At 46.3% G+C, this 18,635-nt stretch overlaps 1 protein-coding gene across 2 annotated transcripts in view; it reads right to left on the bottom strand.

Annotated features, from left to right (window-relative positions):
- The window catches only part of DOCK1 (dedicator of cytokinesis 1), a 556,534-nt gene that overhangs the window by 186,609 nt on the left and 351,290 nt on the right, over window positions 1–18,635 (bottom strand). For both annotated transcript variants that reach the window (XM_005225872.5, XM_002698580.6), the window contains exon 29: window positions 14,390–14,484. In XM_005225872.5, coding sequence (XP_005225929.2) covers window positions 14,390–14,484 — 95 coding nt within the window. The remainder of the gene's footprint in view (window positions 1–14,389; window positions 14,485–18,635) is intronic.

The raw sequence follows: 18,635 nt of genomic DNA, 5'->3' as shown, positions 1-18,635 counted from the left end.
AGATCTGTAAAGGGTAAACAGGAGTCAACCCCAAGGGCAATTTTCTTTTCAAAGCTGCACAGATTGAGCAGGAAGACAAAGGGTGTTGCCCAGTGACAAGCCCCAGGCTTGCAACACAGAGGGCAAACTCTTCGCAGGGTGGGAGCTTAGCATCTTTGCAACTTCCGTTGTCTGGGGTGGCAGAGAACTCAGGTTTAAGGGCACCAACACTGCCAGGCCAAAAGAGCTTTGAGAGGTCAGAGGAGATGGGCTTCATTCCACAGGAAGCCCACACACCTCAAGGAATCAGAGAACAGCTTCCTGGAACCTTAAGGGGACACAGAGCAGGGATGGATGAGCCCCTTGCCCTGGCTGCTAGGAGCAGAGTCTAGACCAAAGGGAAAGCTATCCCCTCTGAGGTCAGGGAAGTGGGTGGGTGTGCACTGCACTTCACGTGCGAGGTTATCCCAGCCACTCAGCAGGGTGGGGTCGGGGCTCTCTCAGGACAGGACACACTGAATCACAAAATCCTGCCTCCTGCAGTCCCTGCTGTGATTTATCTCCATCCACTGAGCGGGATGCATGGCAGACAGCCAGATGCAGACAGCTTGCCTGCTGCCCCACCCAACAGGGGAGAGAGAGGGGGCCAGAGCCATCGTAGCTGCTGGATCTCCAAGCTCCCAAAGCCCGACCCTCGCATCTCAGTCATTTAGTGATGACCATCCAATAATGCTCATCATGCGGATGGCGAGGACATTCTCTGGCACTGGGCGATTCTTTGCTGGGCACTGGCACAACCATCATGAATCCTTCCAGGAGACTGTTAGTCTACAGCTGACCAGGGAAAGCAAACCACCGGCCTCAGGCTTCATCTGACAGGCAGGGGTGTGTTTGAACCAGGGTCTGTCTAACTCTACAGTCATCATACTTCTCTGTCTGCAAAGGGATCTCTTACCTGACACGACCCTATTGACCTTGACAACAACATTACAGAACTAGAATTAACTTTTCTATCTTTTCAAAATCCCTGGTGGCTCAGACGGTAAAGGGTCTGCTCACAATGCAGGAGACCTGGGTTCAATCCCCGGGTCAGGAAGATCCCCTGGAGAAGGATATGGCAACCCACTCCAGTACTCTTGCCTGGAGAATCCCATGGAAGGGTGAGCCTGACGGGCCTGCGGTCCATGGGGTCACAAAGAGTCGGACACAGCTGAGCGACTTCACTTTGACTTTCCCTCCTGCCCTTCACCTAGGTGATGGTGAGTAAGACAGAAGGCTCGGGCCACCTTTAGCACGTGACATGGAGAACACGTTCGGTGATGGAAGACAAAAGCAACCACAGCCTCACTGCTATGGACAGCGATGAGAAACGTCCTTAGAAATCAACATCAGGGAAACATGGGCTTCCCCTGGAGAAAGCAGGAGTTCCCTTTCAGATCAGACCCCAAGGATGGGGACATCCATACTGCCCCTCAGTTGTCTGGGTACCTGGTGGCTCAGACAGAAAAGAATCTGCCTTCAATGCAGGAGACCTGGGTTTGATCCCCGGGTCAGGAAGATTCCTGGAGAAGGGAATGGCTACCCACTCCAATAATCTTGCCTAGAGAATTCCACAGGCTACAGTATATAGGTTGAAAAGAGTTGGACACAGTTAAGTGACTAACACACACACGCATGCATATATATATATATGAGCATACATATATTTGTTTATGTATATGACACATATATTCATACATATTTGTTTTCGAGTGTTGTATTATATATATGGTTTCTTTAAATTGAGAAACCATTCAAATTCACCATATAGGCAGACTATCCATAATAAGCAGGATGTTTGCCTTCCCTCCCCTTTTTCTCGATATGAGACTCACTTCACAATGCACTGGATATTGGAGAGCTTAGCTCCAGGAGAGAACACCCAAGCACTTGACAAACTCAGCTCAGAAATGCCAGGCCCCCATGAATCACACCGGGCAAACCATGGTTACCTCCAAAAGTGTCTCCCCAAAAGGCATTACTCTATTCCCTCTAAATCAAGCTTAATTTGTGGGTTTAATATCAAATATAAAGAAATTTCTCCAACATGTGGCCGGCTTCAGATACTCCATTTCCAAACCGTCTGCAGGTTAATGGCTAACTAGGAAACACTTTTGGAGAAGGAAATGGCAACCCACTCCAGTGTTCCTGCCTGGAGAGTCTCAGGGACGGGGGAGCCTCGTGGGCTCCCGTCTATGGGGTTGCACAGAGTCGGACACGACTGAAGCGACTTAGCAGCAGCAGGAGCAGTAGCAGGAAACACCCTGCACACAGTACCTCCAGGATCAGACGGGAATGAGGCGGCCGTCTGCGTTAGTGGGGCAATAACATTCAGCCTGAAGAGGCCAATCAGACTCCTGACTCCTAATCCCGGGGATGTTGGCTAAATCAGAAAGGCAGCCAGCTCCTGTGTGGCAGGGAAGGGGGAGCTTCTGAGGGAGGGCAAAGCTGTCCCCTGCCTCCCCGCTGCCTAGCCCTGCACAGCCAGGGCAGAGGAGGAATCATGAAAGAGGTGTGCAGGACAAAGGGGCAGAAAGGCCCCTGTGGTGAAGGCGCCAGGAGAGGTATTGATGGCTCCTGCATGCATGCTCAGTCGCTCAGTCATGTCTGACTCTTCGAGACTCCATGAACTGCAGCCCACTAGGCTCCTTTGCCCATCAAATTTTCCAGGCAAGAATATCAGAGTGGGTTGCCCCTTGCTCCTCCAGGGGACCTTCCTGACCCATGGATCGAGCCCACGCCTTCTGAGTCTCCTGCCCTGGCAGCTTTGACCAGCTGAGCAGTCAGGGAGGCCTACGGAAGGTTCAGCCTTCATCAAAGGAGCCAAGCCCTACAAACCTCCCCCCACCAATGCTTTCAACACACACAACCTACCCACTACATTGCAGGTGAGGAAGTCAACCAGAGAACTTCAGATTTTCTGGCTCTTGCATGAAACCTCACTATGTGTTTTCCCCTGAACACAATGAATCAAGAGAGAATACAGGCTGCTGTGTATCATCACAGGAAAAGAGAGGAGGGGGGCCCCTAACCACTTCCAAACCTCTGCATCCCAAGCAGCCCCACGTTAGGGATGTGGTAGCCACAGGTCAGAAAAAAATGGGGGAAAGATCATTTCTGCCTATGAAAAATGGATTGAATACTGAGAAAAGCGCCAAATGCTAAAAAGCTACGCGTTGATCAGATGGCTGAAGTCCTCTGGGGATGGTAAACATTTATATTCACAAATTTTAACATGTAGTGCTTTCTATTCCTTCTAAGATCCTGTGTACCCAAGACACGGAGTCAACGGCCACTGGGTCTTGAGCAGGGAGCAGGGCGTCTCTGATACAGCAATGGGGAAAGGCGCGGTGGGGTGCGGGGGCTTTTGTTTTGGAACCATTAGAATCCACTGAACTGAAAAGAGCAGGGCTGTCAGAGTTCATTCTCTTCCTAAATCAACCACACTGTAGAATCACACAAAATATTTCACTTTACAATATAATTTGTATTTTCAATTTTCTTGCAGCTTTGGGAATTTGACAGGTACAGTATTAAGTAAAAACCCTCCTCTGAAGTCTTGCTGGAAAGGTTAAGAAGAAACAGCAAGCTCCAGCAGACAGCAAGCAACCCCCTGCAGCTGCCTGACCTGCAGTCAGTGGCTGGCTCAGTACAAACACAGGTCTCCCGTGCACAGTTTTATGATACACTGAGAACAAATTTCAATTAAGGAAATGCACTAGCTAATACAGCCTCAAAAGAATAAGAGGCTTCATTTGTTTATTGCATACCTGCATCTGGAGTTATTTATTTATTTATTTGTGGACCTAAAAATAACAAGGGTAATGGAGTTTCATTCCTGGAAAAGAACCACTATGGAGTAGGTCATGTGCTTTATCAGCTGACCTTGTAATAACACTTCCTACTGACATTCATTCTTTTCAGTCGGGCAGTTAGTCACTGTTCGTTCAGCACCTACTCTGTGTTGGACAGCGACACTAAACTCAGCATCTCTGAGGATAAGTGACTTCCCCACATAGCATCCAAGAGTCATGCACAAATGCACACGATTCCGTGAAAACATACCACGTGACACATGAAAGCATCTTATACAAACAAAAATGCAGAGAGGCTGTCATAGTCCTAACATTTCGAGTCTACGGAGAAATTATATCAACAATATTATCATTTCTTTATAGACCTACAAATGTATTACATATGTGATTTTTTAAAGTATTCCACTGTCAAGCTGAAGATGGAGACAAAATATTTCTCAACTTTATTTCCGATCTTGGGTCTAGAAAAGAGGAGCTTGACACATAATGATGTCATTCCATGTTCAATCTTCAAGATGATTTCATGTCAAAAACTGCATTTCCTGGAGCTTCCATATAGGAAAAACACTGAGCCTAACTATCTGTATGGTCACCATGCTTGTTATGACAAATTGACCAACAGGAAGTCCACTGACTTTCTTTCTGCAAGAATCCTCAGAGATTTTAAAATTTTATTTATTCATTCATGTTGATGGCTGTGCTGACTCTTTGGTGCAGTGGGCAGGCTTTTCTAGTTTTGGCCTTGCAGCATGTGGGACCTTAGTTCCCCGACCAGGGATTGAACCTGTGTCCCTTGCATCGGAAGGAGGATGCGTAACCACTGGACCACCAGGGAAGTCACCTCAAAGAATTTTTAAAAAATTTTATCAGACAAAAAATTTTAATGTCAACCAACAAAAGCTACTATTCAGTAGGGTGGGGGAGAAGTCACTAAGAAAAAAATGACTGCAACACACATCCCTGAAACGAGGTTCAAGGATGCGTGGATAAAGAAGATGTGGTGCATATTACAAAAGAATGTCACTCAGCCGTGAGATAGAAGGAAATCCTGTCATTTGTGACAACATGGATGGACCTCGAGGGCACTATGCTAAGTGGCATAAGTCAGACAGAAGGATAAACACTGGATGATCTCATATGTATGTAGAATCTAAAACAAAATCCATAACTCCCCCATAAGAGGCGCTCACGAATATTTTACACCTACGTGTCAGGCACCAGGAAGGACAGCCCTGGGATCTCCGATCTTATCAGTGAGATTCCAAAACTGGCCTTACTCTCCTCATCACGTGGGCCATGCCCACAGGGCTGGAGCATCTTGCAGGGCATCTCTGGGAAAACCGTCTTCATTCTTCACCCTATACAGGAAAGCTCAGCCCTGGCGACATTAGCAGACAGCTGCTATTATTTATGTTAACGACTCCTGTCTTCACTGGGGTCATGACACAGAGAAATGGCTGAGAGAAGTAGAAATAAGAAGAGGGTCACTGAAATGGATCACATATTTCTATTAATTACTTAACATTGCTGAGACTCAGTTTGCTCATCCATAAAATGAGGATAAAACTGACATTTGCTGGGGATGGTTCTTGCAGTAGGTGACTGTAATGTACAAGGAAGGGTGTTTTCCCCATTGATAATAAAATTGTTGTCGAGTATCCTCTAGGGGGCAAAATCGCCCCTGGCTGAGAACCACAAACAGATACCTAACACGATGCTGGTCGCAGATGAGCATTCAATTGCCACGGGTTTCCTCCTCTACACATCCCAGACTTAAAAGGATGACCCTAGAGGGACTCGCATTGCATGCAGCCTTTCTTCTAAGTCCCAGGAACATCGGAGGTAAAAACTGAGGATGGAAAGATTTGGGATGCGACCTTAATAAAACGTATTTCCTCCATGAGAGCTGGACCATAAAGAAGGCTGAGCACTGGAGAATGGATGCTTTCAAATTGTGGTGCTGAAGAAGTCACTTGAGAGTCCCTTGGACTGAAAGGAGATCAAACCAGTCAATCTTAAAGGAAATCAGTCCTGAATATTTATTGGAAGGACTGATGCTGAAGCTGAAGCTCCAGTACTCTGGCCATCTGATGAGAAGAGCTGACTCACTGGAAAAGACCCTGATGCTGGGAAAGACTGAAGGCAGGAGGAGAAGCGGGCGGCGGAGGATGAGATGGTTGGATGGCATCACCAACTCAAAGGACATGGATTTGAGCAAATTCCAGGAGATGGTGGAGGAGAGAAGCCTGGCGTGCTGCAGACCATGGGGTCGGACACAACTCAGGGACAGAACAACAGCATTTCCTGCTTTATGTTTTGCACAGAGAGCAGTCTCATGCATCAGATAAAGAGGGTGTTTGGCTTCATTCCTCCTAAAGTGAAGTGCATCCTCCAGCATTAAGTGTCTGCAGGGTGGCCTTGTCGACACCAGCCAAGAGCTCACGGCAAGGTGTGTGCTGTCTCAGAGAATCCTTACACCGATTTTGCCCTTTTAAAACTTTCCTCTAACGGAAGCTTCCCTAAATAAGAGTCCTGGCTAAGAGTGCTTCATCACTGCCATTCCTTGGAGAGTACTCTGATTTTTCATCTCAGGATTAAATAAAGAGGCAGTCTGAAAAGCTGGTATAAAATATCTATGCTGTGTGCAATAAATTGGTTATCAACAACCAGGTAAAAGCTGGAATTATCTGTTTTAATTTTAGGCCAAGTTTAATTATTAAGCAAAAGCAGGCATGCCAGGGAATAACTATATGGAAAATAATAAAATAATTTATGATAATGTCATGAAGGATAAAAAGCACCCTGCGTGTGGGTGCCCCGTCCTGCTGTTGGGACGCAGACGACCATTCCCAGACCCAAGGCAAGAGTTGTCCTTGAAGCCTGGTGCGTCACCATGGCCACCTCTGCCCCAGAAGAAGAGCTCATGTGCTTCTCGGTGAGACCGGCCAGGAAGGTGCTCAGTCACAGTCCGGGTGAGCCCAGCTCCAGAGGCAGGCCTGGGTCTCAGCGCCTACAAACTGGGATCTGAGCTGCAAAACATCTCTGCTTTAGGCCAATTTTCTGGGAGAGGACCAGGCATTCCCAAGGGGCACCAGTGGAAAAGAACCCGCCTGCCAATGCAGGAGATGTAAGAGATGTGCGTTCAACCCCTGGGTCAGGAAGCTCCCCTGGAGGAGGGCATAGCAACCCACTCCAGGATTCTTGCCTGGAGAATCCCATGGACAGAGGAGTCTGGCGGGCTACAGTCCATGGGGTCACAAAGAGTCGGACATGTCTGAAATGACTTAGCACGTCTGCACACGTTGGGAGAAGATTAAGGTTGCCAGAATGATATTATGAAGTGTGTGAGCTAAATAAAATGCCGGCATGCTGAGCTCTTGGGAAATTTTCATTCCAGAATGCTTTCATTATACTGACTTTAAATTCCCGTTTCTTCACTCAAAAACAATACATATATTCTTCCTTTTAGTCCTTAGCTAGTGATATTGTGGCAGAGTTTCTGTCAGCTACTGTATACTGTTTCCAAGGGAGAAATGATACTTAGGTGTGCTTAAAATCTTCAAGGCACCAGATACGCTAAACCTCAAAAGGAACCCCAGTCATTTTCAAATAATAAGTTACAAACATCAACTAAAAGCTTCCGGCAAAGAAAGGAAAAAAGATACTGAAAAGAAATGATTCAAGAATCTCTTGAGCCCCAATGCTTGATACCCTCGCTTTGAATTTGCACAAAGATTTCATCTCCATGCCTTTTCATGGGAGGAGCGTTTCCTGGAAGGAGACTGAGCTGGAAACAAACATCCTGACTCCCAGACCGGCCTGTCTGCTGGCTGGGGCTAGTGCTATGGCCCTCGAGGCAGGCCTCCAGAAATCAGGGACCCCCACCTCCCTCCCTCCCTCCCTGAGGCAAATGGTCTCCGATCCAAGCCCAAGATACAGAGCTGGCAAGGACCAAAAATCTTCCACAGCAATGAAACCAAATAATACAATAACTGCAACCAACCTACCCTGAGAATTTGCCTGCTGAGCATTTTCACAATTTACCCCTAAGAAACCTGGCATCTCAGAGGTGGAATCTCAAAGTCTTACTGCTCTTTCCTGCCCCAACTATACACCAGATTAATTTTGGCAGACGCATCCATGAGCTTGCCTTCCCAGAGGTAGACACATCTGATGGAGACCATTTATCACTGGGGAAAAATGCATGTTTTCAAGGAGGGAAATAGCCAGATTGCAAGCACATGTACGGAGGGCTTCTTTGGTGGCTCAGTGGTCAAGAGTCCGTCTGCCAGTGCAGGAGAGATGAGTTCAGTCCCTGATCTGGAACGATCCCGCAGGCCTCGGAACAACTAGGCCTGTGCGCCACAGCTGCTGAGCCTGTGCGCTAGAACGCAGGAGTCGCAATGACTGAGCCCGGGGCCCCCAGAGCCTGTGCACCACAAGGAGAGAAGCCACCACAATGAGCAGCCCACTTACCGGATCAAAGGGAAGCCCCCCTCACCGCAGCCAGAGAAAAGCCCGCACAGCAACGAAGACCAAGCACAGCCATAAGTAAACGAGATTATATAAAAAAGCATACGTGGAAAATTGACCCAATGAAAGGAGCCATACGCGATTCTAAGTGTATAAATATGTACTGCATGCATCAGGTTGGGGGAAACATAATGCAGTGTGTTGATGGGTTGAGCAAAACACTCCTTGGTCCAAAAATGCTGGACTCACAGGTGAGGGAAGGAGGAGTAGAAACGAGCCAACACGATCAAACAGAGGTAATCTAGAACCCAACCGTGGGCCCATTATGATAGATTGTTCTGCCTCCATGCCGCCACGACCCAAAAACAAGTAAAACCCAGACACACGAAATCAATAGCAACGTGATCTATAAATTCCAAGTTGGGAAGAAATTACAGTGTTTTGTTTTTAAAATATTTATTGAATTTGTTACAATATTGTTGCTGTTTTATGCTTTGGCTTTTTGACCTCAAGGCCATGTGGACTCAGTTCCCCAACCAGGGATCGAACCGGCACCCCTTGCACTAGAAAGGTGAACCCCTGGACCACCAGAGAAGCTTCGATATTTCAGTGTTTGAAAGTACAAATTTAAGATGAAAGCCTGACTTCAGATAAAGTCAAACTAGATAATAATTTTGATTGGTTGGTCTCCAGTATTTGCATGGTCAACAACTTGCCAAGACTAAATTGGGTAGCTCAGAAAATCTACTACATTCAAGAAGCTTTAGGACAGGTCCAATGATGACCGACTGCTCTTAAGGGTCAGTGTGCTGACCCAAAACATCTCAGGCACATCAAAACTGAAATACTAATGCCCTCCATTTCCCGTGGGCACAGTTTTGAATTCTCAACTGATTCCTTTATGGTGATACTCTCTTGCTCAATATGTTATACATAAGGATCTTCACCATAAATTGCCAGTCTTCCCTGACAAACTGCAAGGATCTTTTTTATCAGCCAGTGAGAATTTTGCAACCCATTATATTTTCCTTCGTGCTTCATCTCCCAGGCAGCTTCAAGCATTTTGGCTTCTCTAGTTTCCAGTTTTCTCTATCATTTTACCTGGTCTATTTGAATCCTTACTTGCAAAACATACCAAGTTCTTTATGAATGTACATAGGATAATAAATCACAAATTATAAACATAAGCTCCTTTAGGCCCCAGCTGAACATGGACAAAATCAAGAAGAAGGAGACACAAAACCTATACCAACAGAGAAGGACCCCGGAAAACATTGATAATCACAGCTGCAAACAATGAGACTTCTGAGGAAGTAAAAGTGATTGTTTAATTTATTTTTCATCCTAAGAGAAGAGGACCTGGGGAGAAGCTGAATCAAGGTAGCTGAATTTTAAAAAGTCTGCTGCAAGTTTGAATGGTGGACAGATGTAAGAAAGGTTTCATTTCCACATAAATAAGAAAGTCTAATTCTAAAAATCTGAAGATTACACCCAGTTCTGCCCCTGGTTTCACCCCCTGGTACGCAGTGGAGATGCCTATCACAGGTAAATAAAAGCAGCTGATAACAAATGCTCCTTCAAGGTGAAAAAGGAGTTCAGTCAAACCAGCAGACTCATTTCCTACCAGGTCACTCCTCTGCCTTAGAAATCTAGTCTGGGGACTTTCCTGGCAGGTACAGTGGCTAAAATCTGTGCTTCCATTGCAAGAGGCATGGGTTCAATCCCTGGTCGGGGAACTAAGACCCTGCAGTGTAGCCAGAAAAAAAAAAAATGTAAACAATCTACTCAGGATTATTAGTCCACAAACACTACTGGGATGATGTCAAGCTCTGAGACCAAAAGAAAGCCACAGAAATGCAACCAAGAGGTTGCATTCATGTTAATAACCAGAGAGAACTCTAACAAAGCCACAGCATAATTCTTCACCATGAGACCAGGCTACACACTCCGCAAAGTGTAAACCTGAAAATTCCAGCTGATCCAAGTTCCAAAGTGGTGGAGAGTACTTATATGCCAACAGTGAAGGTCCAGGCTTCCAATCCCACCTGAGATCTTAAATGAAAACCTAGTGTCTGCTTCCCTCTGGGCAGATTAACTAGCACTTCTGCATGCTAACACTCAAGCTCACATCTACTGTATCTGAACCGTGCTTATCTTAAATGTCATCTCACCATCTGGCTCCCGTATATCCTAGAGCAGAGTTATAATGTCAGGCCATCACCAATCACTTGCTCTCTTGAATACAGCAGTTGAGTGACTACTGTCCTTTGGGATATTCATTATATCCTATAAATTTGATTCTTGATTTACAAGCTGTGGCCCCAAAACTAATGGAGGCTGTTTTTAATTACATTTTACAAGCCCCATGGACTGAAGAACAGTCCTATTTGCAGAGGCAAAGCTGAACAAGCACACGAATATTTAAGGGACCACAGAGGCTGGTTCTGTCAGTTTCTGAGCCGTAGGTGGTAAAGCTGCATGTCCAGCTGTGCTGTTAAAACTTAAATACAGACTCCGGAAGCTGCTGGGAATCACTGTTTATCCCAAGGAGGCAAGGAAGTCTGTGATGCCTGCTAGGAAGAGAGGAGCAGGCAAGTCTGGCAACATGTAAGATAACAAGCTCTTACGTTACAGGAATTTGTTGTTTAGTCACGAAGTCGTGTCCAACTCTGCAGCCTCAGGGACTGCGGCACGCCAGGCTTCCCTGTCCTTCACTGTCTCTCGGAGTTTGCTCAAACACATGTCCAATGAGTCAGTGATGCTATCTAATCATCTCATCCTCTGCCGCCCCCTTTTCCTCTTGCCCTCAACCTTTCCCAGCATCAGTGTCTTTTCCAAAGAGCGGGCTCTTTGCATCAGGTGGCCAAAGTATTGGAACTTCAGCATCAGTCCTTCCAATAAATCTTCAGATCATGAACTCCTTATTACAGGAATAAAAAGGGGCAAATAGATAATGACATAGAAACAATGCTCTATGGTATCTATGTAATTTCTACAGGAATTATTTTATGATGATATTCTGTCCTAAAAGTCCACAGTAGGACTCCACAGAGCTCAGGAATGGATGTGATCCTCTGGAACACACACACACACACACGTTTAATGGCACCAAAAAAGCTTAGTAGGAACTCCTTGATTTCTATGCTTAAAAGTCATTCAGGTTAAGTAGTAAATCTTACAGAAAAGTTGTGTTTCAGAGTCTATAGGATTAAAAGCAAAGGCATATTTAAGGGGTGTGTGTGCTAAGTCACTTGGGTCGTGTCCGACTACTTGTGACCCCACAGGTGCCCGGACATGGCCACGAGGCAGGGGACGCAGGGTAAGCCAGTCCACGTGCAGCTGCTGCGCACCCACTGCCTCCCGAGGGCGCCAGAGCCGCCTTTAGTCCTGTGGCTTCACGACTGACGTGGCCAGCGCATCCCCCAGGCCTGGTTAAACGCAGAACGCGCACCGTGTGTGCCAAGTCACTTTAGTCGTGTCCGCGTCTGTGCGAATCTATGGACTGTAGGACACTGGGCTTCTCTGTCCATGAGATTCTCCAGACAAGAATACTGGAGTGGGTTGCCATGGCCTCCTCCAGGGGATCTTCCCCACCCAGGGATCGAATCTGAGTCTCTTATGTCTCCCGGGTTGGCAGGTGGGTTCTTTACCACCAGCACCACCTGGGAAGCCCCTGAACACAAAAGCCCCTGCTTATTTCACTGCAGATGGGAAAGATCGGACTGTGGTTTCCAGCTACAGCATCCAGCAGAGTAAGGAGAACCCAAGTTTCCGTGGGCATCCAAGACAGTGGGTTCCGTTTGTCAGTGTGTTTGTTTTATGTGGAAAACAGACCACTGAAAACATGAAAACTGCAGCTCTCGGGCCTCATGCTAAGCTGTCACTCAAAAAAGTTAATCCCAACAGAGAAAAAGGAAGAGAAGCCCCGTGCTTTAAGTTCCTCACGTTCTGGGTAATGATGCAGATCACCAAAGGCAGCAGGTGGAAACTCAGGAAGCTGGGGCCAGGACCCCTGCTCTGAGCCGCAGGCCGCCCTTGTCTCTGCAGCTGCGGGACGCAGCTCCTGCGCCTCCCCACTTCTCTGGTGTCTTCAGATGCACCGAAGGAGGTTTCAGCCACAGCATCAGATGACTTCAGAGGGAGGACACTCACTGAGGCTCAGCCCTAGCAGAGGCCTGCTTAGAACAGCAGCTGCTGGTTCCCAGGGCCCATTTCATTCCTGTTGTCCCAGAAAGTGGGACTTCCCTGGTGGTTCAGCAGGTAAAGAATCTGTCTGCCAATGCAGGAGATATGAGTTCAATCCCTGGGTCGGGAAGATCTCTTGGAGGAGGAAATAGAAACCCACTCCAGTATTCTTGCCTGAAAAATCCTATGGACAGAGGAGTCTGGTGGGCTACAGTCCATGAGGTTGCAAAGAGTTGGACAGGACTGAACTAAGTGTGCTCATTCCAGAAAGTATTGTAGCATCACCCAGAAAAGGCAAAGGGAAAGATCCGTGCCGCTACGAATCTGCTCATGGGGTGGACAAAATCATCAAAAAGAGGCAAAGTCATCAGGGGAAATGCAAATGAAAACCACGGTGTGACATGGTTCACATCTGCCAGAAGGGCCAGGATAAAAAGGTCAATGACAGCAAATGCAGGTAAGGAGGCAGAGGAGACGGACATCTCTTCAGGGCTAATGGGGATGGAGAGCGATGCAGCCAGTCTGGCAGTTCCTGATAAAGCTAAACACGCAGCTACCACGCAATCAGCATTTATAGGCCACACTAGTGCAAACAGCCTGCCTGCCAAGGCAGGAGGTGCAAGAGATGCAGGTTCAATCCAGGGTCATGAAGATCCCCTGGAGGAGTGAATGGCTACTCACTCCAGCATTCTTGCCTGGAGAGTCCCATGGACAGAGGAGACCGTTGAGCTACAGTCCACGGGGCCGCACAGAGTCTGACACGACTGAAGTGAATTAGCACGAGCACGGCATTTACAGCCCTGGGACATTTGTGCCAGAGAAATGAAGACTTAAGTTCACATAAAAACCTGCACAGGAAGTTCATAACCAATCTAATTGTAATAGAACTATCTGTAATAGCCCCAGACTGAGAATAGACTAGAAGTCCTTCAGTGGTTAAAAAAAAAGGTTAAACCATCTGTGGCACATCCACACTGTGGCCACTCTGCAGCGACGGGAAGGAACCACCGATACAACAACTTAAGTGAGTTCCAGAGGGACCCTTACTGTGAAAGAAACGTTCCGTGTCCTGACCATGGGGGTGGGTTTGAGAACACACACCACATGAAAAAAACTGTAAGAAAGGAAACACAAGCAGGAAGGCATAAAAGTCAAGCTGGCAAAACCTGAATAAGATGGCTAAGTTGTATCAATGTCATTCCCTGGTTGCAGTTCAGTGTTGCAGGTTGGCAAAATGTTATGGTCAACATTTTACCAGGGCCAAGGGCACACAAGCTCTCCTGTCTTTCTTCTTACCACTGCACCGACTATAAACTGACAATCATCTCCATAAAGCTCTCAGTGAGAAAGAAGGGGCAAAAAGAAATCAACAGACATTCCTTCTAGAAACCACATGTGATGGAGAACCCCATGATCTTTGATGGCACTTACAGAAATTATAAAACCCACGCACTAGAAAATTAACCAACAGCCCTCACAGGGAGATGATGAGCATGGCACACGCTTAATATTTAATAAGTATAATGAAAATGCTCATGATTTCTTTAAGCTGAAATATGTGAAATGCAAACACTCTTAAAAAGCCTCCCATAGAACTGAGAATCACTTTGGCTAATAAACACATATGGTTAAAACTGGATGGAAAACAGAAGCCCTGGACAAAGGCAGAGTGAAGGATGGATCATAGTCACGTTTGTCTTCTGGGGGGTGCAGAGTTCAAGTTCTCAACCCCAGAGCCCTGCGCTGACGTAAGAAAAGCACTCAATCTCCAAGCCCATTTTTCCAAAGAACCACTTGCGTCGCAGAAGCGGGGCCACCCTGTGGTACCCAGGCAACACCTCCATTGGCACCAGCCGTGAGCCGGGCACCTCCTCGAGGACAGCCTCCCCCGTACTCACTTATTCTGCATCATGTTCATGATCACCCAATCGAACGGGTAGACATTCTTCCCAATGAGGTTCTTAAACATGATGAATGTCTCCATCAGGAAATCCTGAAATAAAAGCAGAACGTTCAAATAGCCCACCAAGAAAAAGGTGAAAGCCAATGCCCACCTCCATCCCCGGAATAACAGCATTATAAATGACCTTATTATTATTACTTCTTTTTTAGCTGAACGAAAACATAGCACAAAGTAATGAAGATGTATTTCACAGAGCTGCGTATGACGCCTTCTGCCTTTCTGTGTACCTGAGCACCTCATGTCCTGGAGAACTTTTTTAAGGATATACTAAAAGAAGTCTCTGGTCATGTCTCTCTAAGAATTACAAGGAATAAACCCTTGCAAGCTACATATATTCACACTCTTTCTGCTTAAGGAAACACTTTCAATCAAATATAACATGCAGGCTGTAACTATGTCTTATATTTAATCTGAGTGAGCGGAAGTCGCTTGGTTGTGTCCGACTCTTTGCGACCCCATGGAATTCTCTAGGCCAGAATACTGGAGTGGGTTGCCTTTCTCTTCTCCAGGGCATCTCCCCAACCCAGGGAACGAACCCAGGTCTCCCTCATTGCAGGCAGATTCTTTACGAACTGAGCTACCAGGGAAGCCCATATTTACCTACATTTTAATTATAAACAGGGCCCATCAAATTCAACCTGCAGTATTATTATCCTTCCCTTTTTCTTACATAATTCAACAAATTAAAGGTGCAGAAAGGAACTCCTGACCATCTGCTCCTAGTCAGCACTCTGTCAACCAATCAAGCACATGGTCAAGTTGCCAAAGTCTCTTATGTGGCATCATCAAATCCATAAGCTACTCAGTGATGGCTCTCTTGTCTCCTAGACGGTCCCCTGCATTTCAGAGCGGTGGCCTGTGACCCTACCCTGCCTCCACACTGATTATACTGCCCCTGGTGTCAGGAGGGGGTTCCCTACTCCTAGTGGGTCCACTCTGTGCTGTCAGAATTAGGAGATTTTCTTGAATCTGACAGTTTAGAGCTTATTCTGAGCTCACCTGAACAAAACAAGCGGGTGTCATAAAAGTGCACACCCCAGTAATATAGGGCACTTGCTCCCTCAGGATCTGGGTGGAAAGGGGACAAGCGACTGAGAAGTCACATTAGGAAAATGAGGCTGCGGTCATAGATGAGCAAATGAATGGATGTTTCCCATTTATTTCATCTACTGATTCATAATTAAGTGCAATGGCTGTGAAGACCGAGGTGGTGAGCAGAATTTAAGCAGCCCAGAAAGCAATTTTCAACACAGAGTTCTACACAAGAACTTCTTGCAAAAAGACACAAGTTCCATTTGATGGTAGGAAAAAGCCAAGGATCAAAGACACCTTCTCAGCCACCTTACCAACAATGGCCAGCTTACAGTGTTACAGCGAGTCATTTCTGTTGCAGGAGGGCCTTGTGGAGCACCCCCCATGAACAAAAACTCCAGGAACCACCATGATCACACTTGTTACAACAGAGGCCTCCAGTGCAGGAGAGGTTAGGACAGAAGGCAGAGTCCAGAGGGAAAAGTGAGTCCTGTGTCCTCCCAACACTGCCCCCAGGAGCCCCGACCAGCAGGGCTTGCAAGCAATAGGTGTTCTCAATGACCCCTGACACAAGGAACACTTTCCTATTCCCAGTTTAATTCCTGAAATTCATATTTCACTACTTAAGTTTCCCCACTTTGTCAAGAGTTTCCTGTTTTAATGACCAGGTTGCCCCTTCTGTAGGCTGAGTGTCATAATTTAGTCACATCTCTATTTGCATGAAATTGCTGGCTTTCTTGCTGATTACTCCTCAAAGCCTAATAATTGAGATACAGGGTCTGGTTTTTATTATTCTGGAAGAGAAGCATATTTTTCCCACACCAACTCCTTTTTTTTTTTTCTCTAGGAAACACAGTCCCATACTTCATTAGTATGGCTCAGCTATTAAATGTTGGTACTTTGCTGATCAAACAAAATGCTGCAGATTGTGGGAGATGAGGTTTTTCAAGGCTTTCCCTGTTGGTCTGAATAAATTACCAGCCATGGCGGTGGTCCCCACCAGTGTATTTGCTGGAATGGCTGATGAGGCTGAACAGGCTATTACAACTGCCATCTCCAAGTTGACAAGAGGAGTTGGAGGATTTAATACACGTTTTGTGAAAATTTCATCATTTTATATCAATCCATTCCTGCTGCATTTTTAGTTAGATTGTACACAAGATGTTCCATATAATAAGGGAACAGCTCTAATAAGAGCCATCAATGCATTCCATAGGCAAAGTCTTCTTATTATAAAACCATCTACTTCTGTCCATCTCTGGCCCCACCCACTTGGATAATTGGTCATCATTTTTCACTGGGACTCCCAGAGGGAAAGCCTAGCCCATCTACCTATGACCATTCTAGTCTGTCTTGATCCCCACACTTCATTCAGAGTGACCTCTTAAAATCTAATCAAGGCACCAACACTTCCTCAATCTTCCACTGAACCTACATCCTCAGTGGCTTCCAAATGTTCTTAGGTAAAAGCCAAAGAGTCTTAATTCTCAGAAGGAAGACACCCTTATCTTAAGTCAAAGAAATAACTATTTCAGACAAAGACCATCAATAGATACTAAACTCAACTGATGAAACTGCTAGAGGATAAGACCTCTGCCAATTTACTATGGATACCAATGTATTACTCAAAGTTTCCATGATGACCTTTAAGGGCCATGTATCTTCACAATGGAGAAGGCAATGGCACCCCACTCCAGTACTCTTGCCTGGAAAATCCCATGGACGGAGGAGCCTGGTGGGCCGCAGTCCATGGGGTCGCTAAGAGTCGAACAAGACTCAGCGACTTCACTTTCACTTTCATGCATTGGAGAAGGAAATGGCAACCCACTCCAGTGTTCTTGCCTGGAGAATCCCAGGGACGGGGGAGCCTCGTGGGCTGCCGTCTATGGGGTCACACAGAGTCGGACACGACTGAAGCGACTTAGCAGCAGCAGCATCTTCACAACAGAGAGATCCAGAAGTTATTCCCTTTTAACCAAGTGATCAAACCCATTATCATCAGTAGTGCTCAGCCTGGAATTCCTAGCCTCCCGACAGACATAACAGGGCATGCTTAACCACAACTTCTCTTCCACTTGCCAAAAGGTGAACTTGAATTTTAGATCAAGCTTCCAGTTTGTGGAGGGCTTCCTTGGTGTCTCAGACGGTAAAGAGTTCACCTGCAATGTGGGAGACCTGGCTTCAATCCCTAGGTCAGGACAATCCCCTGGAGAAGGGAAGGGCTGCCCAATTCAGTCTTCTTGGCTAGAGAATTCCATGGACAGAGGAGCCTGGCAGGCGTCCATGGGGTCAAAAACAGTAGGACATGACTGAGTGACTAACACTTTCACTTTCCAGTCTGCAGGATATATGAATTTGAAGAAAGAAATCTGTACAAAAGGCAGCAATCAAAAATTACAGAATGGGGGCGGGCAAAGTGGGGGGATGGTGCGGGCAAAGTCTGCAAAGCTAATGGCTCTATCTGTTCGAAACAGAAAATAAATAAAAATGAAACTGAATTTTAAAAAGCAATGCCATGAAAGGGAAGGAAAAACAAGGTGATGAACTTATTTTAGAAAAAAAAGAGATTAATGAGAAATAAGCAAATACGATGAGTGAATCTGGACTAGATGCAGCTTTGAGAAAGCCTGTAACAGAAGACAACAGAGACTGGGGAGAATCGAGGGAGAATGTGAATGTAGACGGTGTAAAGAGATGACAGTGATGTTCTGGAAGAACAACGAAGCCCCTGGACATTGTCTTCATCCTTGAGAGCTACCTGCTGAACCACTCACATGCTTCTCACATTCTGACAGGATTTGGCTACATGTTAACAGAAACAGATACCTAGATACATAAGTAAGTAAGAAGGCTGAGCCCCGAAGAATTGATGCTTTTGAACTGTGGTGTTGGAGAAGACTCTTGAGAGTCCCTTGGACTGCAAGGAGATCCAACCAGTCCATTCTAAAGGAGATCAGTCCTGGGTGTTCTTTGGAAGGAATGATGCTAAAGCTGAAACTCCACTACTTTGGCCACCTCATGTGAAGAGTTGCCTCATTGGAAAAGACTCTGATGCTGGGAGGGATTGGGGGCAGGAGGAGAAGGGGACGACAGAGGATGAGATGGCTGGATGGCATTATCAACTCGATGGACATGAGTTTGAGTGAACT

Source organism: Bos taurus, chromosome 26 (genome assembly GCF_002263795.3).
Source record: "Bos taurus isolate L1 Dominette 01449 registration number 42190680 breed Hereford chromosome 26, ARS-UCD2.0, whole genome shotgun sequence".
Taxonomy (NCBI): Eukaryota; Metazoa; Chordata; class Mammalia; order Artiodactyla; family Bovidae; genus Bos; species Bos taurus.
Note: the sequence above shows the minus strand (reverse complement) of the source record. Positions and strands in the feature narration are given on the sequence as shown.